This window comes from Symphalangus syndactylus, chromosome 6 (assembly GCF_028878055.3).
Source record: "Symphalangus syndactylus isolate Jambi chromosome 6, NHGRI_mSymSyn1-v2.1_pri, whole genome shotgun sequence".
NCBI classification, from domain to species: Eukaryota; Metazoa; Chordata; class Mammalia; order Primates; family Hylobatidae; genus Symphalangus; species Symphalangus syndactylus.
The window spans coordinates 9779978-9805579 of record NC_072428.2 but is presented as its reverse complement, the minus strand read 5'-3'; the positions used below and the strand labels follow the sequence as shown (position 1 = coordinate 9805579).

General features: G+C 39.1%; 1 protein-coding gene across 5 annotated transcripts in view; it reads left to right on the top strand.

The window, feature by feature from the left end:
• The window catches only part of CSTPP1 (centriolar satellite-associated tubulin polyglutamylase complex regulator 1), a 225786-nt gene that overhangs the window by 27750 nt on the left and 172434 nt on the right, over positions 1-25602 (top strand). For 3 of the 5 annotated variants that reach the window (XM_055281700.2, XM_055281699.2, XM_055281698.2), the window contains exon 2: positions 16065-16167. The exons of the other annotated variants lie outside the window; for them this stretch is intronic. In XM_055281700.2, the coding sequence (XP_055137675.1) occupies positions 16065-16167 (103 nt within the window). The remainder of the gene's footprint in view (positions 1-16064; positions 16168-25602) is intronic. 5 annotated transcript variants of the gene reach the window in all.

The following is a 25602-nucleotide window of genomic DNA, read 5'->3' as shown; positions in this document are numbered from 1 at the left end:
TATTTAAGCAATGTTTTAAAATGCAGTAATACATTGATCTTCTAATTTTTTTTTTTTAAAGTATTGCTGGGTGCGGTGGCTCACGCCGGTAATCTCGACACTTTGGGAGGCCAAGGCAGGAGGATCACTTGAGCCTAGGAGTTTGAGACCACCCTGGGCAACACAGTGAGACCCTGTCTCTGCAAAAACTTTTAAAAAATTAGGCAGATGTGGTGGTGTGGCACCTGTGGTCCTAGCTACTTGGGAGGCTGAGATAGGAGAAAAGTGAGAGCCTGGGAGGTTGAGGCTGCAGTGAGCTGTGATTGTGCCACTGCACTTCAGCCTGAGCAACAGAGCGAGACCTTGTCTCAAAAAGAAAAAAGCTAGGTGACCTATAAGATTGCCATCAGCTTCATCCTTTTATAATGTCAAAAAAAAAAGAAATTAAAAGTAAAGTTTCTTTTATCTTTTCCCTATAGTACCATTCAAATTCTTCTGCTCAGTTTAACATTTTTCTTCGACTTGGTCCCTCTAACAAGACTTTCTACTGGGTCATTTTGTTTTGGAAAGACAAAGTATGAATTTAGAGAAGTAGAAGAGAGTATAGTAATTTTTTCTCCTTATCTATTTATAGTAAACATTATAGAAGCAAAATATTTACTTACACTTAATCAGGTTTCCAAATTGTCCTGGAGAGTAGAATATCCTCCTCCATGATCTAGTGAGGAAGTTAAGTTGGAGGTTAAATACCTTGCATAATACCCCAAAGAGATAGGACAGGGATTAGAGACCAGGTCGTATATAATGAGACCCCCTTGCTAGGGCCGTTGAGCATCGGTGCCTGTCTGTGGGATGGCAGTGCAGGGCTGGGATCTATTCTCTGTTTAAGAGCAAGTCTGAAGTTCAGTCCTTTCCTTTTTGAGCTGGGCTATTTGAGCGGTACAGGGTACACTTTCTGAAGAGATTTCTGGAAGCAATTGCAGAAGTTTCTTATCCAGGATAGAATCTGACCTAAGCTGTCCAAAGAGAAATGGCCCTTAGAGAGAAGTTGTGCTTCACCTTTGCTACCTCATATTTTATGTACTGCCTCTCATTTGTTCCTTTTCCTCTCCAGTTCAAAATGCAGGATCTGAGAAGGAAACGGAGCTGTCATCAGTTCTAAACCTGAACAGAATGTTTCCTCAGTTAGTAAATGGAAAAATTATTTTTAAAAATCTTCATGTAGGTTTGTGAAATACCAAGACATTGATTTGTGGTCTAGTTTGCAATCATGATAATTATATTTATGTTAATTAGTACCAATCATGATCATTTTAAACTTTCTGAATTTCTCTATCCTAATTCTGCGATTCAGTGGAAAATATTTATACTCAAGAGATTAAGGTTCAAGTTTCTGCCCTGCCACTTAACAACTGTGTGACCTTGGGCAGTTTCTTCATTGGTAAAATGGAGATAATAATCCCAGCCTTATCTGACTCCTAGGTTTGTTGTAAGGTTCAATGAGATAATGTATGTGAAAGTATTCGGTAAACTTTCAAGAGCAATACAAATGTTTTTGTTGAAGTTATGAAAGTCATTACCCTGTTTAAAACGCAGTAAGCATTGAAGATGTCAGTATGTCTCTTAAGATTCTAAAATAGTGTCAAGAAATGTTCTATCCTATCCTAGCATGTGCTAACCTAGGTCTATGAATAGGCCAAGGAGCCCTCTCCTTGGTTGATCGGTTGCTTGCCAGATATATTAGTTTGATCCCTTCATTTGTACTTTCTGGAAAATATATGGATGCTTTATGTTAGGTTTGTCTGCATACAACAGAGAAACCTAAAATACCATGGTTTAAACAAGATAGAAGATTATTTCTCTTTCATGGAAAAGAAGTCTGAAAATAGGCAGTCCACAGCTGGTAGAGTACACTCCAGGGTTCCATCAGGACTCAAGCATATATTTTTCTGTGCCAACATCCTCACCATAGAGTCCATTCTTTACCTTATGACCCATGAGGACTGAAGGAACTCCTTTTTATCCATTGGGATAAATAAAGGATATCTCAACTGAATCAGTCCCATTTAAGTACTTTCTAGAAAATCCACACAGTATTTTGCTTACATTTTATAACTGAGTCACATGACTGAAGGCTAGCTACAAGAGAAGCTGAGAAATATAATCTTTATGCCAGTGACCAGGAACCCAGGTATGTATATGTACTGGAGGGTGTATGTGTGTGTGTGTGTGTGTTTGTGTGTGTGTGTGTGTCTGTGTGTGTTGAAGAGGGTACTTTCAACGTACTTGCAGTTTTGGCCAGGCATGGTGGCTCACATCTGTAATCCCAGTGCTTTGGGAAACTGAGGTGGGAAGATCGCTTGAGGCTAGAAGTTTGAGACTACCCTGGGCAACATAGCAAGACCCTGTCTCTACCAAAAAACAAAAACAAAAAATTAAACTGGGTTTGGTGGTGCACACCTGTAGTCCCAGCTACTCCAGGGGGCTGAGGCAAGAGGATTCCTTGAGCCCAGCTGTGGAGGTTGCGGTGAGCTATGATTGCACCACTGCACTGCACTGTGGGCAACAGAGCAAGACCTTGTCTCAAAAATGAAACAGGCCTGGCGCAGTGGCTCATGCCTGTAATCCCAGCACTTTGGGAGGCCGAGGCGGGCGGATCGCTTGAGGTCAAGAGTTCGAGACCAGCCTGTCTGAGATGGTGCAACCCCGTCTCTACTAAAAATACAAAAATTATCCAGGCTTGGTGCCAGGCGCCTGTAATCCCAGCTACTTGGGAGGCTGAGGCAGGAGAATCACTTGAACCTGGGAGGCAGAGGTTGCAGTGGGCAGAGACAATGCCATTGCACTCCAGCCTGGGCAAAAGAGCGAGGTTCCGTCTCAAAAAAAAAAAAAGAAAAACAGGCCAGGCACGGTGACTCACACCTGTAATCCCAGCACTTTGGGAGGCCGAGGTGGGTGTTTCACTTGAGATGAGGAGTTCGAGACCAGCCCTGCCAACATGGTGAAATCCTGTCTATACCAAAAAGCAAAACAAAACAAAACAAAAATTAGCTGGGTGTGGTGGTGTGCACCTGTAGTCCCAGCTACTTGGGAGGCTGAGGTGGGAGGCTCGTTTGAACCTGGGAGGTAGAGGTTGCAGTGAGCTGAGATCATGCCACTGCATTCCAGTCTGGGTGACAGAGTGAGACTCTATCTCAAAACACACACACACACACACACACACACACACAATACTCCAATTTTTACCTGGAGATTCGAGAAATTAGGGAAGAAACCAAAGAAAATATGTTTCCTTATAAAATAAACATTAAAATAAAAAAAAGGCTGGGTGCAGTGGCTCATACCTGTAATCCCAGCACTTTGGGGAGGCTGAGGCAGGAGGATTGCTTGAGCCCAGGAGTTTGACACTAGCCATAGTGTGACCCTATTTCTACAAAAAAATATAAAAGTTAGCCAGGCATGGTGGTGCACACTCGTAATCCCAGCTGCTCAGGAGGCTGAGATAGGAGGATCGCTTGAACCTGGGAGGTCAAGGCTGCAGTGAGCCATGATCACACCACTGCACTCCAGCCTGGGCGACAGAGCATGACCCTCTCTCAAACAATTTTTAAAAGTTAAAAAAGAAAATATATTTCTATAGTGCAATAACAAAGTGATTTGTGCAAGGAAAACTAAAAATTCTGGAGACATTTTTTAAGCTCAGCAGTATTTGCATAAAGAAATATTTATAATATGAAAACAAAGTACTCCATTAAATTTTGAAAAGCAAAAAAGGAAAGAAAAATGAGAAAGGAAAAATGCTAGAAATACAGGGGATACATTGGTTTAATTTGAACCCTCTTATGTATATGTATCTTTAGCTCCTTTTACTTTAGCTTTTCTCATCTCTTAGGAAATGAAAATATTCAGTTGTTGCCATGATTTTGCTTGCTTTGTACAAATAAAAATGTTGGCTTTATGGTTATAGACAGAAATATGGAAAACTTTAGAGCTACTTTGAGCAAGCCCAAGAACTTTGAATCATTGAATCAAGAGGAGAAAAAATGAAGAAAATATTTTAAGTTCTTTATCTGTAAAATGATGGAGATAAACAGTATGATCTGAAAGTCCTTCAACTTCTTAAGTTTTTATAATTCAGGAGCAGTGGTAAGAATAGTCATGAAGTTTCTAACTACTTCCAAGTTAAGTACAATCCAGAGAGGCCAGTGGGGCAGAATCTGTGGGAGTGGGAGGACTTAAATGATTTTAAGTCCAGTGAAGAGGAATAGTGTGTTCGATGGAAATTGACGAAGACAAGGACTTTTCAGGTCAGGGGGCTTAATGGGTCATCATTGTGTTTGTTACAGAGTTTTAGGAGAGTGGTGGGGAAAAAGAGGGAGAAAAAGAAAATGGACTATGTGCTCCTAGGAAGAGAAATGTGATTGTTTTCTAACATGTAGGCAATGAACCCTCAGGGGAACTATAGATGAGTGTTAGGGTGTTCTTGAATGCTCTAAAATTATAGCAATATATTATATTCATTTTTCTGTGAGAAAGCATTTGTAGCTTTAATCAGATTCTTATCGTAAGCTACCAAGCCACTCGCTCTTAAAAATGAGTAATAAAGACTTTAAATTATTAAAAATGGAGAAAAAGTGACACTTCAGTGGTCCTGCAATGGGCGAATATAGTCATTGCGATATTTTCAGAGTAAGCTAGGTTTCAGTCTCTCTCTCACACACACACACACACACACACACACACACACACGATGAGAGAAATGTATAGAATCGTGGGGAATTTGCCGTACAGTTTTGGGTTTTGGCTTACTATTATTAGCTGCACCTTGGGCATGTTACATAACCTCCCTAAGCCTCCATTTCCTCTGCTATAAAATAAGGATAAAAGTACGTTAAATGGTGGTTGTGAAAGTTAGAGACAAGGTAAGTTGAATACATAGTACAGTGCTTGGCACAGAATAGGTATTTGGTAACCCTCTCCCCACATGAGTTTTTTAAGTTTCTGTATTTACTTTAAGGCCCTTATTGTATACAGTCATCCATGAGGATATGCAGGGGGTTAGTTCCAGGGCCCTCTGAGTATACCAAAATCTGTGCATCCTCAAGTCCTGCAGTTGGCCCTGTGGAACCCGAATCTATGAGAAGTTGGCCCTCCCTATACGTGTGTTTTGCTTCCTGAGAATACTGAAGTTTCAACCTACATTTGGTTGGAAAAAACCCTCGCTTTTAAGTGGACCCAAGCTATTCAAATCCGTATTGTTCAAGGGTCAACTGTATTTCACTTTGAAGGACTGGTCCTCAGCAAGTTCATCTTCTGAACTACTCAGTGATGCTCACACTCAAGAAGACCATATCTTATTAAGTGGTTAGTTTAGAGGCTCTTTCCCATGCAGATTTGCAAGCAGAGTGTGTAAAAAAATCACACATTGCACTTGTTGCCTGGCAGCACGTGTCCCTGAGTGGCAGTACATGGCTTGCATTGTAATGTTATCAGTGCTGGGGCCAGCTGGCTAGACATGTACTGCCACATGGGCTAGGGACTCCATTCCTCAACAAAACAGCAGCCAGCGCTAGGGTTAACAGAAAATGACAAACCAGGCATGGATGAGGGAGGCGCCAGCACAGCAGCGGGATGTCTTTTGATTTGCTTCTGTTATTTGCATGTCTCTCTTGTGATGTCTGTGAAATGTTTAGAATGACAAAGTTTTTAAAAGACCTGCTGACTCCGCCTGAAAAATGTGAAAAACCTCCCATTTAGAGACCTATTATGTCCAGCTAGCCTGCGTTTTCTATATCTTTTTCTTTATTTTTTATTAATGCAAACATTTGCATGAAGACAGAACCTTTGTTTCTTAAAGAGTTCATCTGCTCCTGCTGCTTACTGGCCCTGCCATGCAGGAGCACAACAGAACCTTTGTTAGGCTTTCAGCAAAGCTGTTTATGAACGGTGGCTTACTGAGGACTGCTTCCTGTGCTGTGTGCTTCCATTTTGTCTAAAAAGAAAAAAAGAAAATAGTTATTAGGAGTAAAAAGAATTTGGACTTTCTTTTATTCAAGTCCTGGATGTTGAAATGACAAGTAGCCCCCAAATTTGTGAGGAACTGGTAATTGCATCGAATGCATTTTTTTGCTTTACCTTGAACATAATGAGGCTCTTAGTAACAATAGAAGGAACAAGTGCCTTCTCATTGGAATAGAGCGAAGAAACAGTAAAAAGGCAACAGAAAGAGTGGTTGAGAACAGGACAAAAGTGGCTTCCAGTAAGAACCCTAACATTGTAATAGAATGTGTTTTGGTATTTAGTGCTTCCCACCTGGGAGGCACAGTCCTAAAGTGGTTGAGTGGAATAAAGAACAGCATCACAGTTTATAAATAGTGGATACAGTCTGTATGTTCATTAAGTAAATATTTGAATGTCTACCATGTGGAAGACACTGAATGGTCCTGAATGTTAAAGGAAATAAAAGATAAATGAGTCATGGTGCCTATCTTTAAGGATCAGGACATCCAACAAAGAAGATAACATATGTATAACAGAAATAACTGTGTATCAAGGTAGAAAGTGCCACTGGAAATATTTAAAATAGGTGTTTAGGGAGTTTGGGAAAAGGGAAGATCACTTCTGGCTGGGACAGAATCAGGGAAAGGTTCACAAAGAAGGTGGCATTTGAGTTGGGCCTGGCAGGAAAGGTAGGATTGAACATTGCAACATTCCTAAAAGTGATGAGTCAAAAATTGTGTTGGTCTAGTAAAACAGATCCAAAGTATGTTTTTATAGGGTACTTTGGTGGTGTTTTTATACCATTAATTTAGATGATATGTTAAGTGTTAGTATGAGTTTCCTGTGTAAACTAAACTGGGGCCTCTCTGTCTAGCCTATGCTGTTCCAGCCATTTGCCCCATATGGTTTTTGTGCACTTTGGCCTAGGCCTTTTTGTATCTATAAATATCTACAATAGCATCCTTTACTTTCATAACAAAAATAGAAACTCAAAGGGATTATTGAGCATTATTACAGCTATATCCCATAAACAGTATGCGGAGATAGTTCTTAGTGGGGATTTCACATGTGAGACTTATTTGAAAAAGAATCTCCACCTTCGTGCAGAGCCACATCAACCACAAGAGAGAGGACAGGGAATTCTAAGCCCGTGAGTTTTCAGTTACTTTAAATTAGACCTTTTCTGTATCTTTTTGTCATTAGAAAAAATGAGATCCTGTTACTGTTAGTTCAGTTGTTGTGAATGCCAACTAATTTTTATGTAATATTTTTAATGTAAAACACCAAGCAAATGATTAAGCTGTTTATTAGTATCTTATTGCATTAATATCACTAATCTGTATATTCATAGTTAAATTGCATATTACCAATTAATATTAATCTGTAAATTTAATGATAATTGATAAATATATGATTTGCCCCCAAAGGCTATACTTTTTTTTTTTTTTTTAAAGAGACAGGAGTCCTACTATGTTGGTCTTGAACTCCTGGGCTCAAGGGATCCTCCTGCCTCAGCCTCATGAGTAACTGGGACCACAGGCATGCACCACCATGCCCGGCTGCAAGACTACAACTCGTGCTATAGCACAGTTAATTTTCACCTTGTAATTTTATTACTTCCCTGTTTGACAACGTTATGAGTGGCATATGATTTACTACATGTTTAGCAATTTACAGGATTTTTTTTTACCCATGATACTTTCTGGAAAATAGTTACGTGAATGTTTATGGCATTGACTTGATAACTATACTGCTCTATTAGTAACTATTTTTGCAAAGTTATTGCCATGACAAATATTACTTGGGTTCTTCATATGTCCCTTAGATTGTAACTGTGGGAAACTTAAGTGCTACTTTAGATTTCTCTGGTGTTCAGGAAGTACATTTTGTTATGGTCAGCTAGCTGAGTGCTTTAAGTTTGAACTTCTGTGAAAATCTCCTTAAAAAAAAAAGAGGCTGAGCATGGTGGCTTACGCCTGTAATCCCAGTACTTTGGGAGGCCAAGGCAGGCGGATCACCTGAGGTCAAGGGTTTGAGACCAGCCTGGCCAACATGGTGAAACCCTGTCTCTACTAAAAGTACAAAAATTAGCTGAGCATGGTGGCAGGCGCCTGTAATCCCACCTACTCAGGAGGCTGAGGCAGGAGAATCGCTTGAACCCTGGAGGTGGAGGTTGCAGTGAGCCGAGATCACGCCACTACACTCCAGCCTGGGTGACAACAGCGAGACTCCGACTTAAAAAAAAAAGATTCTGTAGTTTCTGGCACTTGAAATTGCAGTAGTCCAACCTACAAATGCTGTATTATTATGAGATTTAGGCCGGAAATACTGAGGCTGTAGGATTTAAGCACTTACCCTTAATTGACATCCCAAAACTATATATAAAACAAACAAACAAAAAAAACCCCATCAGTTTTAGGAAAGAGAAGGGAAGAGGGGAGGATTAATGGTTGACCAGAGACTGTGTTGAATGTCAAGGCACTCAGCTTTGCACAGCTATTAACCAGTACAATACCCCTTTTGGTTGAGGGAAATAGACTTTAGATTTTCATCCTCTACTTAACATAAAGATCTTTAGACACCTCTTGTTTTCTGGTTGTCACAGGTGATGTTAGCATATGTGTAATGCTTTGTTTGCCTCTGGCGTGTCTTTTAGTATTTGAGTTTGACTAGCCGTATAGCAGGACTTTAGTGGTTTGGATGCATAGATGCAATGTATTGCTTTTGTCTGTTTTATAATTAACAATTATAAAATAAAAGGTCATTCCTTAATTTGCAAATTTGTTCTCAGAAAGTTCTGTTTGGTACATGTCATACTGCATGGCTCTTTAAAGGTGGCACTATCATGCAGTGCAGACTGGAATATAGGATAATAGGCTTATACACTTGGAGTAGAGAAGGCCTTTTTGAATAGGACACAAAGCACACCAAAAAAAGCCACAGATACATTATTTTGACTGTATCAACACTTAAAACTTCTGTAAAATGAAAGATACCACAGAGAAGTTAAAAGATGACCATGAAGTAGATGTATTTGTGACATGTATAGAATTATCTACAAGTCAAGAAGAAGAAAAAAAAGACAACCAGAGAAGAAAACTGGCAAAGGATAAGAAATACAAATAAACATGAAAATGTGCTTAACTTTATTTGTAATCAAGAAAAGTAAAATTAAAACAACAGAGGAAAGCTATTTTCTAACTATTAAATCGGCAAAATTAAAAAGCATTAGGCCAAGGATAGTGAAAATAGATACTCATACAGCTGGTGGCTTGTAAATTGGAATAACTAATTTGTAAAAGCAATTGTCTATCTCTGGTAAACACGAAGATATCCTGTGCATCCTATGAAATGCCAATTCCATCTTGAGGTATCTACCTTAGAAAAACTCTTGCACATATATACAAGGAAACACTTACAAGAATGTTCAACACAGCCCAGTTTATTACAGTGAAAACATGGAAACAACCTAAATGTTTATCCGTAGGAAAATATTTACCATTGGGAACTATCAAAAAGGTAAGTAGGTTCCATATTGTTTTATAAAAGATCTCCAGACATTGTTGATTTAAAAAAAAAAAGACGCAGAAAGGATATATCAGACACTTAAAAAAACTTAAAACATGAAAACAAAACAAGCTCACAAACTATATTTCTATATTTTTGAAAATATGCACCCCAAACTGATAATAGTTGTTATCTATGGGAACTGGAATTAGTCTTTAGCTTTATCTGTATTGTTTGAACCTTTAAAAATTATTGTATGTTTAACTAGAAATAAACATTTTTTAAAAAGATCATACCAATACTTTGATTTACCAATTTAAGCTTCTTAATACTATAAAGTATTAACAGGGAAGAGCCAGCAATTTCTAGATAATACAACGTAAGATGGGGCACATTGTAGGTTTTTGGATTTTTCTTGTTTTGCTTTCATTTTTGGTTTTGAGAGGTAGTGGGGTGAATGGAAGAACATGGGCTTTGGAGTCAAATTTAAGTTTGAATCTAACCTCTGCCATTTATTTAGACTTTGGGCAGGTTTCTTAACCGCTCTAGTTTTTGAAAAAATGCTATTACCTACTTCGTTGGGTTGTATAAAAATTACATGTGCTAGATTTCCTCATTTCCCCATTCCCTTTGGTTAAGGGAAATTGATCTAGTGTGGTCTAAGATCAAAGATGGTCTCGTATGGATGACAAAATGTTTCACAAGAACACACTATATCCTTGGACCAGGATATACCAGTAAAGATGGAGGATGTAAATAATTAATTTTAGAGGTCTATCAACTTTTTAAACCATTAAGCTATCTATTTGTACCTCACAAGATCAAATACTAGATTATGTTAGTGATTTATAAATGATATTGAACTTGAAACTTCTAAGTAGTTTACATGACAGGTTGTTGATTAACAGGTTTACTTTTTTTTTAAATCTTAGAGAGCATTTTAATTTAGTTCAGCAAACATTTATTTGTGCCATCCAGCATCTCAATCTCAAGAGGCCTCATAGACCAAAATATGTCTCAAAAGGAAGAAAGGAAAACTCTATGTGTTTATCAATTTATTTATCAAACTCTGGCAAGGGAGGAAAAAGTCAGGTTTAAAGTTGAGTATATGTATATACTCTGCTTTTCACTTGTACTGCTATTGCCTATGTGTGCATCTGTTAATATATAGCAATTCATATGAAGATTTTTTCCAGTGAGACTTAGTTATTCTAGTATTGGGACTCTGTATTAAATAACAATTTTTTAAAAAGAGTGCTCTAACTAATGTTAAGGTGGAAATTCTAGACCCCTCAAGCAAAAATTTCCAAATAGGACCCCTTATCGTTTAATTGTGAAATAAACAACTAATACTTTTATGGTATTTATGCTTGGGAAGAGAATAAAAAGAAATAGTTTTGGATTTTCCCCATATAAATTAGGGCCTGCTGAGTAATTAGCAGTTAATAAATGAATGCTTCCTACAAGTTTAAAGGTCATACCTGAACTGGGTATATGATGATGTATGTTTTTATAGTTGTAGATTTTATGTAGCCCAAGAATCCTTGAAGATAATCTAAACATCTTGGTTTGATGAGCAGAACTTTCTTTTTTTTATTATTATTATACTTTAGGTTTTAGGGTACATGTGCACAATGTGCAGGTTTGTTACATATGTATCCATGTGCCATGTTGATTTCCTGCACCCATTAACTCGTCATTTAGCATTAGGTATATCTCCTAACGCTGTCCCTCCCCCCTCCCCCCACCCCGCAACAGTCCCCGGAGTGTGATGTTCCCGTTCCTGTGTCCATGAGTTCTCATTGTTCAATTCCCACCTATGAGTGAGAACATGCGGTGTTTGGTTTTTTGTCTTTGTGATAGTTTACTGAGAATAATGTTTGGACATGGATAAAACTGAGCAGAACTTTCAATAAGGGGGTAAGGGGCAATATTGTTTGAGCACTTACTATGTGCCAAGCACTATTCTAAGATGATTACATATTTTATTTAATCTTCACCACAGTCTTCTGTGGTAGGTACTAGTATTGCCCAATTTTATAGAAAAGGGCAGAGAGATAAGGTGAGTTATATAAAGTTACAGTCAGTAAATGACAGAGCTAGAAACCATATCCGGCTTCAGTGGGCTCAAGAGCCCATGTTCTTAACCATCTCGGTAAAAATTGTTACGCTGTTTCAATCTGCAGAGTCAGCATGTAGCAATAATGATATAATCATTAACATGTGACCTTTTGCATATACTGAATGCTTTCTAAAGAAGTAGTTTATTATCAGACATATTCTTAGAATCATACCCATTTTATAGCAGGATTGACAGTATTATAAAGAGATTATGAGTCAACAGAACCAAGAAGTTTCTGATCCACAATTGCTTTCACTTGCTAGGTTCAAGTAAGGATCATATAGTGTTTACTTACATTTGCCTTAGATTTTTCAGTATAGCATGATGAAATTGTAAATGCTTATCTCAGACAGTGAGCAAGACATGGACAATTGGGCATTAGTGTGAATTTTAGGACACTAGAGCATAGGTACAGGTTAGAACACTTAATCCTCATCTTGTTGTGGAAGTCATGGCAAAGCCAAAGAGGAAAAGCCTGTCTTAAATGCTTTCCTTTTCCAAGAGGGCAGCTAAGGTGCCCAGATATCTTTGCCCTCCAGGGATGCAGGTGTGCTGTTTTTATTCTTTAATCATTCACATTAATTAAAGCCCATTCCTTTGCATTAAAAAAAATGTAAAATGACACTCTCCATGTTTTATTGCCAGGCAAGAGCTTTGAACTTCTGTCTCATTGAAGTTTGATAAACTAAGGATTTTCCAGTGTTGGGTGGTACCCTTAACCACAGAGGGAGCATTAGACTGATAAGAGCTGCAGGTGAAGGAAACCACCAGGGCACAGCAATTAGGGAGAGCCTTGCACTTGGCTGTTGGCTGGTGTAAAACTCTCTGCAGGGAGGAACTTTTCTTCTTAGCTTCTTCGCTTCACTCACACATAAAAAGAACACCAGGGCTTTCTATTTCTACTTTGTGAACTAGGAATGGATGGGATGGTTCTTTTCAAGAAACTTTCAAATTTAGGGACAAGTTCTAACTTCACACAAATGCTGATTGGTATGAAGGTGGGGGGACAGGACAGACAGACATACACACACATAAATTCACGTGGACCCAAATGGACCATATCTCTCAGGTGATTTTACTATCAATATACATTCCTGCCTTTGTGCACTGTGTAAAATAAAGATAATTTTTACTTCCATAACTGATTATAAAGTGTTAATGGTGAGGCAACATGTTAAGAGAATGGGTTCTTGGTATCAGGTAAACCTTGGTTCAAATCTTGGCTTCTCTTCCCAGTAGCTGTGTAAATTATTTTAATTTTGTAAGTCTCAGTTCTCCCACTTGTAAAAATAGAAGTCTAGGAATAACTATTATAGGATTGTATTTGGAAGAAATAGAATAAAGCACGTGAAACAATTAGTACAGTACTGTATCTGTCACATTGTTGTTTAATAAATTGTGCAAGTACTCAAAAATGGTAGCTGTTATTATTTGTAATGTGAAACTATCTGATTGGCAGATAAATGTTAAACAAGCCTGGTCCAATATATTTCTTTCTTTCCTTTTTTATATTTTTGGTATAAAGTCTATTTTCTAGAAAATTCCTCCTTTTTTTTTTTTTCTAGAAGGACAAAAGTGCTTTGATTTTTACTGCTCTGAAAATATTTATCCCGCAAAGAGCTTTCACATTAACTTTCAGTCCCTGGAGCTAGGGAGGAGAAACAGCAGGATTTGCTTCTAAGTACAGCTCTTTCATTTCTACCATCAAAAAGAAAAAAAAAAAAATCCTGTACTAGCCTTAGGTAGAGCTAAGTCATAAAAGGCCATATAGCCCAAGGAAGGAATCTTTTTGCAAGATCAGGATAAACCGATAGAAGAAAGGAAGGAGAACACAGAGGTGAAAATGCAGCTGATTTTAATGTTTCCCTGGCCATTTTCCCTCCCAATTTAATATACACCTAATTATAATTATTATATTTTGAAAACAATGCCAGAAATTGGCAGGTATTATCTCACAGCTTCACTCTTAGTTTTGGCCATTTCTTAAACAGTTTTCTAGTTGCATGAACTGTTCAGTTGAGGCACTGATTTTGTTTTCACCTCTTTTTGGGTGGGGTTGGGGGTAGGCAGTCAGGGTTTGCAGTGGTTGATAGTTGTTAGTTTTGGGAAGCACTCATTTAGATAGAATGAGTCACAGAATGTAAACAGGTCATCCATCTGGCCTTTAGGCTGCTGGGAACGTGGTGAAACCTTAGGTCACCGTGATCATTATGGTCAAATGAAGACTCTTGGGCTCAGGTTGGCAGATAAACTTACTTGTTTTATGAGCTTCACTAGACTACCAGGACTTCGGAAATAGTTTTTTGAAATACCAATATTTATAATTTAGGTAATTCCTTCATATTTTCCTGAGGAATGAAACTGTGAAAGAAGTCAATGTCTACTTTGGCAGCAACTTCATAGAATTGCTTTTTGAAAGGATATTCATCACTTTGGGGTTTTTGTTCTCACTGCTCCAGATGAAAGTATTTTTCTGAATTTTTTTTTTTTTTTTTTTTTTTTGAGACAGAGTCTCGCAGCCGCCCAGGCTGGAGTGCGGTGGCGCGATCTCGGCTCACTGCAGGCTCCGCCCCCCGGAGTTCACACCATTCTGCTGCCTCAGCCTCCCGAGTAGCTGGGACTACAGGCGCCTGCCACCTCGCCTGGCTAATTTTTTGTATTTTTAGTAGAGACGGGGTTTCACCGTGTTAGCCAGGATGGTCTCGATCTCCTGACCTCGTGATCCGCCCGCCTCGGCCTCCCAAAGTGCTGGGATTACAGGCGTGAGCCACCGCGCCCAGCCTCTGAATTTTTTATGGTAAATGGGGACACTGAATTGGAAGCTTCTATGTAAAGTTTGTCAGGATACCTCTGCCATACCTAAGGATAAAATTCAGAGAAAGGGAAGAAGTATTTGAGTACCTGACATCTAAGAAGTTCTGGCCTGTGTTGTTTACTGAAGTAAACTCCCAATAACGCTTTGAGACAGGCTTTTAAGGAAACATGTTATCAATCACGTACTATGTACCAAACACATAGTGGTGTTTTACCTGTATTACCTTATTTATTTCTCATAACCCTATAATGTAAGTACCATTATTATCCCCATTTTACCATGAAAAATAGGCTTGAAGAGTAATTTGTTTGTGGTCACATAACTAGGAAGCAGCAGAGCTGAGAATGGAGTTCTCAACTCTCTGTAATCCAAAGCCCAGGTTCTTAACCACTGATTCTTAAGAGTACATAAAAAGCACCAGGGGTACTTGTTAAAAATTACTGGGCTGTAGTAAGAAATTTAAGGTCACTAAATCTGAGACAGTGTCAGACTATAAATCTGCATTTTAAACGGCATCCCAGGGGATTCAGATCAAGAAATTGATTGACCGTATTTTGAGAAATATAGTTAAATTATATTGCTTTCCACACTTGAAGAAAACAGGTGTAGACTAAGTAACTATCCAAGATTAAGCTACCAAGACAGAGCCATGATTCAAACTGAGGTCTGTCTCACTCTAATACTCATACTTTTTATTATACGCCCATGATTAACTCACACATTTCCAAGTCACAACAAATGCAGAAAACATGATATCTAATAAACCGAGCCAGACAGATTTCACGGTTTTGTTATTTACCAAAGTTAGTAACTTATATATACACCAGCATTAAAATTTTCATGGTCCTTAAACTTTTCCAGTGACTTTTTTTTTTAATTTAAATTAACTGAGTTTTCTTTTTTTTCTTTTATGAAATGAAGTCTGGCTCTGTCGCCCAGGCTGGAGTGCAATGGCATGATCTCGGCTCACTGCAACCTCCACCTCCCAGGTTCAAGCAATTCCCCTGCCGCAGCTTCCTGAGTAGCTGGGATTACTAGCTACTCAGGAAGTAGCCACTGCATGTGGCTAATTTTTGTATTATTAGTAGAGACAGGTTTTCACCATGTTGCCAAGCTGGTCTCGAACTCCTGACCTCAAGTGATCCACCCGCCTCAGCCTCCCAAAGTGCTAGGATTACAGGCGTGAGCCACCGTGCCTGGCCAGAGTTTTCTTTACAATCATACCACCCATGCTTCAAGCATGGAATTACTAACTCCCTGGGATAAGTTTCTGATGCAGAAATGGAAAATAATAGAAGGAGGTAGAAAGAAAAGAACTTCCAGGTGTATCTGCTGAATGGTGCTAAATTTCCTCTTCAACCCACCCTGTCATTGAGATGAAGAATGAAGGGTTGATGCTAATACTAACAGCCAGTCAAATGGCAATTGGTCATGTTCACGTCATCTCCCAATCTGTCCTTTGAGACTGTAGCTCAATTAGGGTCAGCAAGTTTGCTTTGCCTATTCCAGTCCACTGATAAAGTGTCATCAGACAGAGCCAACACCTGGATTGCCTTACAGATGACTTCCTACTAGGATTGGGATCATTCTTTTTAAAATCTTTCTCTCATTTTCTCTTTCTCTCTTGCTATTTGATTGCAGCTCAGCGACATGTCCTCACCTACATGGAGGATGCAGTGTGCCAGCTGCTAGAGAACAGGGAAGATATTAGCCAATATGGAATTGCCAGGTTCTTCACTGAATAGTAAGTACATGAATGTTGTACTAATACAGTGAACCCAGAGGAGGCGCTTGGAAGCAGGCAGGATACTTGAGGAACAGAGCAGGACAATGCTGATTAGGTAGTGGCAGTGAATGTTTAGTTTTGGTAGGTTGGTCGTGGGCCGCCCAAACATGTTTTGGAGCATGCCTTTGGTGCAGCTAGTTTTGTCCAGTGATGTCTCATGAATGGTTTTGATTACAGTAGCTTAACAACTGCTTGTTTGATCTATTAGATCTGTTCCTTTAGGTTCCTCTTTTAACTTTCTCCTTTATTCAAAATATTCACTTTGATTTCCTTTCGCTGGTGTTCATCTAGCCTGTTTTTTTCATGGCTGGCTTTTCTCATGGAATCTAGGCTAATGTTCCTCTGCAGTTTTCTTTCTACAGGTTGCTCTGGTACCAATCACTTAATGACTTAAGAGTATTTCTAATCAGCAAAGTGAAGAGACAACCCACAGAATGGGAGAAAATATTTGCAAACTACCCATCTGACAAGGGATTAATAACCAGAATATATAAGGAGCTCACACATCTCTATAGGAAAACATCCAATAATCACATCAAAAAATGGACAAAAGATGTGCATAGACACTTCTCAAAACTAGTCATACGAATGGCAAACAGGCATAAGCAAAGGTGCTCAACATCACTGATCATCAGAGAAATGCAAATCAAAACTACAGTGAGCTCACATCTCACCCCAGTTACAATGGCTTATATCCTAAAGACAGGCAATAACAAATGCTGGCGAGGATGTGGAGAAAGGGAACCCTTCTACACTGTTGATGGGGATGTAAATTAGTATAACCACTGTGGAGAACAGTTTGGAGGTTCCTCAAAAAATTAGGAATAGGGCTGCCATATGATCCAGCAATTCCACTGCTGGGTATATACCCAAAAGAAAGGAAATTAGTATATCAAATAAATATCAGTACTCCTATGTTTGTTGCAGCACTGTTTAGAATACTAAGATTTGGAAGCAATCTAAGTGTCCATCAACAGATGAATGAGTAAAGAAAATGTGGTACATATACACAATGGAGTATTGTTCGGCCCTAAGAAAGAATGAGATCCTGTCACTTGCAACAACATCAATGGAACTGAAGATCATTAAGTGAAATAAGCCAGGCACAGGAAGACAAACATTGGATGTTCTCACTTGTTTGTGGGACGTAAAAATCAAAACAATTGAACTCATGGACAAAGAGAATAGAAGGATGGTTACCAGAGCTTGGGAAGGGTAGCAGGGGGCTGGGGGAAGAGGCAGGGATGGTTGATGGGTACAAAAAAAAAAAAAAAAGAATGAATAAGACCTGCTATTTGATAGCACAACAGGGCGACTCTAGTCAATGATAACTTAATTGTTCATTTTAAAATAACTCAAAGAGTATATTTAGATTGTTTGTAACACAAAGGATAAATGCTTGATGGGGTGGATACCCTATTCTCCATGATATGTTTATTTAAAATTGCATGTCTGTATCAAAACATCTTATGTGCCCCAAAAATATATACACCTACTATGTACCCATGAAAATTAGAACTTAAAAAAAATTTTTAAAGGAATATTTCTAGAGGGAGGATATCTTTCATAGATTATATATTTGAAAGGTCATACTTAGGCCAGGCCTGGTGGCTCAAGCCCGTAATCCCAGCACTTTGGGAGGTTGAGGTGGGCAGATCATGAGGTCAGGAGTTGGAGACCAACCTGACCAACATGGTAAAACCTCATCTCTACTAAAAATACAAAAATCAGCCAGGCATGGTGGTACGCGCCTGTAATCCCAGCTACTAGGGAGGCTGAGGCAGGAGAATCGCTTGAACCCAGTAGGCAGAGGTGGCAGTGAGCCGAGATGGTGCCACTGCACTCCAGCCTGGCCAACAGAGAGAGACTCCATCTCAAAAAAAAAAAAAAAAGGTCATGCTTCTTTATAAAGTATACTTAGAATGAAAGTCAAAATGATTACTACCTTTTTTATTTTTCCGAGATAGAATTTTACTCTGTTGTTCAGGCTGGAGTACAGTGGCATCATCATGGCTTATTGTAGCCTTGAACTCCTGGGCTCAAGGAATCCTCCTGCCTCAGCCTCCCCAGTAGCTGGGACTACAGGTATGTGCTATCATGCCCAGCTAAATTTAAAATTTATCTTTTGTAGAGACAGGGTTTCAGTATGTTGACCAGGCTGGTTTTGAACTCCAGGCCTCAAGTAATCCTCTCGCCTTAGCCTCTCAAAGTGTTGGGATTGTAGGCATGAGCCACCATGCCCAACTGATTACCACTTTTTGAATATCACAGAACTGTTTTTAGGCTGAATGAGATAAACACTTTAAAAACACATTAATCTTCTTTTTCCTCCAACTTTTATTTTAGATACAGGGAATACATGTGCAGTTTTGTTACATGGGTACATTGCACCCAGGTAGTGAGCATAGTACCCAATAGGTAGTTTTTGACCCATTACCCCTCTCCTTTCTCCCCTCTAGCAGTCCACAGTGTCTGTTGCTCCCATGTTCATGTCCATGAATGCTCAATATTTAGCTCCCACTTATAAGTGAGAACATGTGGTATTTGGTTTTCTGTACCTACATTAATTCACTTAGGATTATGGCCTCTAGCTCCATCCATGTTGCTGCAAAGGACATGATTTCATTCTTTTTTTATGGCTGCGTAGTACTCCATGGTATATATGTACCATATTTTCTTTATCCAATTCACCTTGATGGGCACCTAGGTTGACTCTGTGTCTCTGCTATTGTGAATAGTGCAGCGATGAACGTACGAGTGCATGGGGAGAATGATGTATTTTCCTTTGGCATACCCACTAATGAATGGGATTGCCGAGTCAAATGGTAGCTCTGTTTTAAGTTCTTTGAGAAATCTCCAAACTCATTTCCACAGTAGCTGAATTAATTTACATTCCCACCAACAGTGTATAAGCATCCTCTTTTCTCAGCAGCCTTGCCAGCATCTGTTTGTTTGTTTTTTTGACTTTTTAATAATAGTCATTCTGACTGGCATGAGATGGTATCTCACTATGGTTTTGATTTGCATTTCTCTGATGATGAGTGATAATGAGCATTTTTTCGTATGTTTCTTGGCCACTTATATATCTTCTTTTGAGAAAATGTCTGTTCATGTCCTTTGACCATTTTTAAATGGGGTTATTTGGTTTTTGCTTCTTGATTTAAGTTCCTTATAGATTCTGGATATTAGACCTGTTTGTGAATATTTTTTCCCATTCTGTAGGTTGTCTATTGATAGTTTCTTTTGCTGTGTAGCTTTTTAGTTTAATTAGGTCCCACTTGTCAATTTTTGTTTTGGTTGCAATTGCTTTTGGGGACTTAGCCAAGAATTATTTGCCAAGGCTGATGTTGAGAAGGATATTTCCTAGGTTTTCTTCTAGGATTTTTATAGTTTGAGAGCTTACATTTAAATCTTTAATCTGTCTTGAGTTAATTTTTGTATATAGTGAAAGGTAAGGGTCCAGTTTCATCCTTCTGCATATGGCTGGCCAGTTATCCCAGCACCATTTGCAGTTTCATCCTTCTGCATATGGCTGGCCAGTTATCCCAGCACCATTTGCAGTTTCATCCTTCTGCATATGGCTGGCCAGTTATCCCAGCACTATTTGCAGTTTCATCCTTCTGCATATGGCTGGCCAGTTATCCCAGCACCATTTATTATACAGAGAGTCCTTTCCCCAGTGCTTGTTTTTGTCAGCCTTGTCAAAGACAAGATTGTTTTAAGTGTGTGCTTTATTTTTGAGTTTTCTATTCTTTCCATTGGTCTATGTGTCTGTTTTTGTACTGGTACCATGCAAAACGCAATCTTCATGAAAGGATGTGCTAGAGAAATACATATGCCGTCACATATTTATATCATCATTTGGGTTCTCTTCCTTTTCTTCTGGTTTATTGGGAACATTCTAAGAAAGGAAGAGTAATCTTTGTAAGCTTCCATTTAAGTGAATCCTGAACTTAAGTTCATCTTTCTTGAACGTAGATTTTTTTTTTTTCCTTTCTGTTCTCCAGAGGCTCCTTGGAGATCAGACAACTATTCAAATGGCCTCAACTTGGGTTGCTGTTGGGGGAATACTTGAGATTCCCTAGATCTTTTGCTGAACTCTAAAGTTCTTATCAATGAAATCTAGATTTTTTATGGATTGGCATTTAGGTTCATTGGAAAAAGAAGCTTTCTGGGAGTAAAGTTGTTCCTTTCACCCGGTCTTCTAAAGGAGGATGAAGTAGAGAAAGGAATTTTATTTGTTCTCATGATGTGGGCTGGAGCAAATGAGGTGGGCAGGGAATAAAGACTGAGATTGAATAGCCTTGCTTGCTTTTACAGAACAGACAAGCGAACTGACAAGCCTACGGGTCAAGTTTCTATACCATTTAATCTGTACCAGCACTCTTGAGGCTCCTTGCCAAGTGAAATATGACTCTTCTGGGGGTAATGCTTCTTCCTGGCTTGTTTCATTTTACTCCCCTCCCCATCTCTGTTACAAGTCTTTTCCCTATTACACTGGTTGCTTGAAGGTAGGCATCATTTAAATTTTTTTTTGAGGCAGAGTCTCCCTCTGGTGCCCAGGCCGGAGTGCAGTGGTGTAATCTTGGCTCACTGCAACCTCCATCTCCCGGGTTCAAGAGATTCTCCCGCCTCAGCCTCCCGAGTAGCTGGGATTACAGGCACCCGCCACCATACCTGGCTAATTTTTGTATTTTTAGTAGAGACGGGATTTCACCATGTTAGCCAGGCTTGTCTTGAACTCCTGGCCTCAAGTGATCTGCCCACCTTGGCGTCCCAAAATGTTGGGATTATAGGTGTGAACCATTTGTGCCCGGCTCATTTATTCTTCATCTTTGCATTCCTGGTACTTGGCATGATGCTTCGCATATAATAGATGTTAGCTAAATATTTATTGAATCAACAGCAGTATCTATATTTTAAGTTATTGAATACTATCTACTCTTCTAGATTTTGTTATAATAAGGACTATTTTCTTGTTTTTTCCTCCCTTTTTTATTTTATTTATTATGATTATTTTTTATTATACTTTAAGTTCTAGGGCACATGTGCACAACATGGAGGTTTGTTACATATGTATACATGTGCCATATTGGTGTGCCGCACCCATTAACTTGTCATTTATATTAGGTATATCTCCTAATGCTATCCCTCCCAGCTCCCACCACCCCAAGACAGGCCCCAGTGTGTGATGTTTCCCATCCTGTGTCCAAGTGTTTTCGTTGTTCAATTACCACCTATGAGTGAGAATATGCAGTGTTTGGTTTTCTCTCCTTGCGATAGCTTGCTCAGAATGATGGTTTCCAACTTCATCCATGTCCCCGCAAAGGACATGATCTCATCTTTTTTATGGCTGCATAGTATTCCATGGTGTATATGTGCCACATTTTCTTAACCCAGTCTATCATTGATGGACATTTGGGTTAGTTCCAAGTCTTTGCTATCGTGAATAGTGCCACAGTAAACATACGTGTGCATGTGTCTTTATAGCAGCATGATTTATAATCCTTTGGGTACATACGCAGTAATGGAATGGCTGGGTCAAATGGTATTTCTAGTTCTAGATCCTTGAGGAATCGCCACACTGTCTTCCACAATGGTTGAACTAGTTTACAGTCCCACCAACAGTGTAAAAATGTTCCTATTTCTCCACATCCTCTCCAGCACCTGTTGTTTCCTGACTTTTTAATGGTCTCCATTCTAACTGGTGTGAGATGGTATCTCATTGTGGTTTTGATTTGCATTTCTCTGATGGCCAGTGATGATGAGCATTTTTTCCTGTGTCTGTTGGCTGCATAAATGTCTTCTTTTGAGAAGTGTCTGTTCATATCCTTTGCCCACTTTTTGATGGGGTTGTTTGATTTTTTCTTGTAAATTTGTTTAAGTTCTTTGTAGATTCTGGATATTAGCCCTTTGTCAGATGGGTAGATTGCAGAAATTTTCTCTCATTCTGTAGTTTGCCTGTTTACTGTGATAGTAGTTTCTTTTGCAGTGCAGAAGCTCTTTAGTTTAATTAGATCCCATTTCTCAATTTTGGCTTTTGTTGCCATTGCTTTTGGTGTTTTAGACATGAAGAAGTCCTTGCCCATGCCTGTCCTGAATGGTATTGCCTAGGTTTTCTTCTAGGGTTTTTATGGTTTTAGGTCTGACATTTACGTCTTTAATCCATCTTGAATTAATTTTTGTATAAGGTGTAAGGAAGGGATCCAGTTTCAGCTTTCTACATATGGCTACCAGTTTTCCCAGAACCATTTATTAAATAGGGAATCCTTTCCCCATTGCTTGTTTTTGTCAGGTTTGTCAAAGATCAGATGGTTGTAGATGTGTGGTATTATTTCTGAGGGCTGTCTTCTGTTCCATTGGTCTATATATCTGTTTTGGTACCAGTACCATGCTGTTTTGGTTACTGTAGCCTTGTAGTATAGTTTGAAGTCAGATAGCATGATGTCTCCAGCTTTGTTCTTTTGGCTTAGGATTGTCTTGGCAATGAGGGCTCTTTTTTGGTTCCATATGAAATTTAAAGTAGTTTTTTCCAATTCTGTGAAGAAAGTCATTGTTAGCTTGATGGGGATGGCATTGAATCTATAAATTACCTTGGGCAGTATGGCCATTTTCACAATATTGATTCTTCCTATCCATGAGCATGGAATGTTCTTCCATTTGTTTGTGTCCTCTTTTATTTCGTTGAGCAGTGGTTTGTAGTTCTTGAAGAGGTCCTTCACATCCCTTGTAAGTTGGATTCCTAGGTATTTTATTCTCTTTGAAGCAATTGTGAATGGGTGTTCACTCATGATTTGGCTCTCTGTTTGTCTGTTACTGGTGTATAAGAATGCTTGTGATTTTTGCACATTGATTTTGTATCCTGAGACTTTGCTGAAGTTGCTTATCAGCTTAAGGAGATTTTGGGCTGAGACGATGGGGTTTTCTAAATATACAATCATGTCATCTGCAAACAGGGACAATTTGACTTCCCCTTTTCCTAATTGAATACCCTTTATTTCTTTCTCCTGCCTGATTGCCCTGGCCAGAACTTCCAACACTATGTTGAATAGGAGTGGTGAGAGAGGGCATCCCTGTCTTGTGCCAGTTTTCAAAGGGAATGCTTCCAGCTTTTGCCCATTCAGTATGATATTGGCTGTGGGTTTGTCATAAATAACTCTTATTATTTTGAGATACACCCCATCAATACCTGATTTATTGAGAGTTTTTAGCATGAACGGCTGTTGAATATTGTCGAAGGCCTTTTCTGCATCTATTGAGATAATCATGTGGTTTTTGTCTTTGGTTCTGTTTATATGATGGATTACGTTTATTGATTTGTGTATGTTGAACAAGCCTTGCATCCCAGGGATGAAGCCCACTCGATCATTGTGGATGAGCTTTTTGATGTGCTGCTGGATTCGGTTTGCCAGTATTTTATTGAGGATTTTTGCATCGATGTTCATCAGGGATATTGGTCTAAAATTCTCTTTTTTTGTTGTGTCTCTGCCAGGCTTTGGTATCAGGATGATGCTGGCCTCATAAAATGAGTTAGGGAGGATTCCCTCTTTTTCTATTGATTGGAATAGTTTCAGAAGGAATGGTACCAGCTCCTCTTTGTACTTCTGGTAGAATTCAGCTGTGAATCCATCTGGTCCTGGACTTTTTTTGATTGGTAGGCTATTAATTATTGCCTTAATTTCAGAGCCTTATTGGTCTATTCAGACATTCAACTTCTTCCTGGTTTAGTCTTGGGAGGGTGTATGTGTCCAGGAATTTATCCATTTCTTCTAGATTTTCTAGTTTATTTACATAGAGGTGTTTATGGTATTCTCTGATGGTAGTTTGTATCTCTGTGGGATCGGTGGTGATATCCCCTTTATCATTTTTTATTGTGTCTGTTTGATTCTTCTGTCTTTTCTTCTTTATTAGTCTTGCTAGCGGTCTATCAATTTTGTTGATCTTTTCAAAAAGCAGCTCCTGGATTCATTGATTTTTTGAAAGTTTTTTTGTGTCTCTATTTCCTTCAGTTCTGCTCTGATCTTAGTTATTTCTTGCCTTCTGCTAGCTTTTGAATTTGTTTGCTCTTGCTTCTCTAGTTCTTTTAATTGTGATGTTAGGGTGTCAATTTTGGATCTTTCCTGCTTTCCCTTGTGGGCATTTAGTGCTATAAATTTCCCTCTACACACTGCTTTGAATGTGTCCCAGAGATTCTAGTATGTTGTGTCTTTGTTCTCATTGGTTTCAAAGAACATCTTTATTTATTCCTTCATTTCGTTATGTACCCAGTAGTCATTCAGGACCAAGTTATTCAGTTTCCATGTAGTTGGGCAGCTTTTTTTTTTTTTGTTTTTTGTTTTTTTGAGATGGAGTCTTGCTCTGTCGCCCAGGCTGGAGTGCAGTGGCGCGATATCTGCTCACTGCAAGCTCCGCCTCCCGGGTTCACGCCATTCTCCTGCCTCAGCCTCCCGAGTAGCTGGGACTACAGGCGCCCGCCACTACGCCCGGCTAATTTTTTGTATTTTTTTTAGTAGAGACGGGGTTTCACCGCGTTAGCCAGGATGGTCTCGATCTCCTGACCTTGTGATCCGCCCACCTTGGCCTCCCAAAGTGCTGGGATTACAGGCGTGAGCCACTGCGCCTGGCCAGTTGAGCAGTTTTGAGTGAGTTTCTTAATCCTGAATTCTAGTTTGATTGCACTGTGGTCTGAGAGACAGTTTGTTATAATTTCTGTTCTTTTACGTTTGCTGAGGAGTGCTTTACTTCCAACTATGTGGTCAATTTTGGAATAAGTGCAATGTGGTGCTGAGAAGAATGTATATTCTGTTGATTTGGGGTGGAGAGTTCTGTAGATGTCTACTAGGTCTGCTTGGTGCAGAGCTGAGTTCAATTCCTGGATATCCTTGTTAACTTTCTGTCTCATTGATCTGTCTAATGTTGACAGTGGGGTGTTAAAGTCTCCCATTATTATTGTGTGGGAGTCTAAGTCTCTTCGTAGGTCTCTAAGGACTTGCTTTATGAATCTGGGTGCTCCTGTATTGGGTGCATATATATTTAGGATAGTTGGCTCTTCTTGTTGAATTGATTCCTTTACCATTATGTAATGGCCTTGTCTCTTTTGATCTTTGCTGGTTTAAAGTCTGTTTAATCAAAGACTAGGATTGCAATCCCTGCTTTTTTTTGTTTTCCATTTGCATGGTAGATCTTCCTCCATCCCTTTATTTTGAGCCTATGTGTGTCTCTGCATGTGAGATGGGTTTCCTGAATACAGCACACTGATGGGTCTTGACTCCTTATTCAATTTGCCAGTCTGTGTCTTTTAATTGGAGCACTTAGCCCATTTACATTTGAAGTTAATATTGTTATGTGTGAATTTGATCCTGTCATTATGATGTTAGCTGATTATTTTGCTCT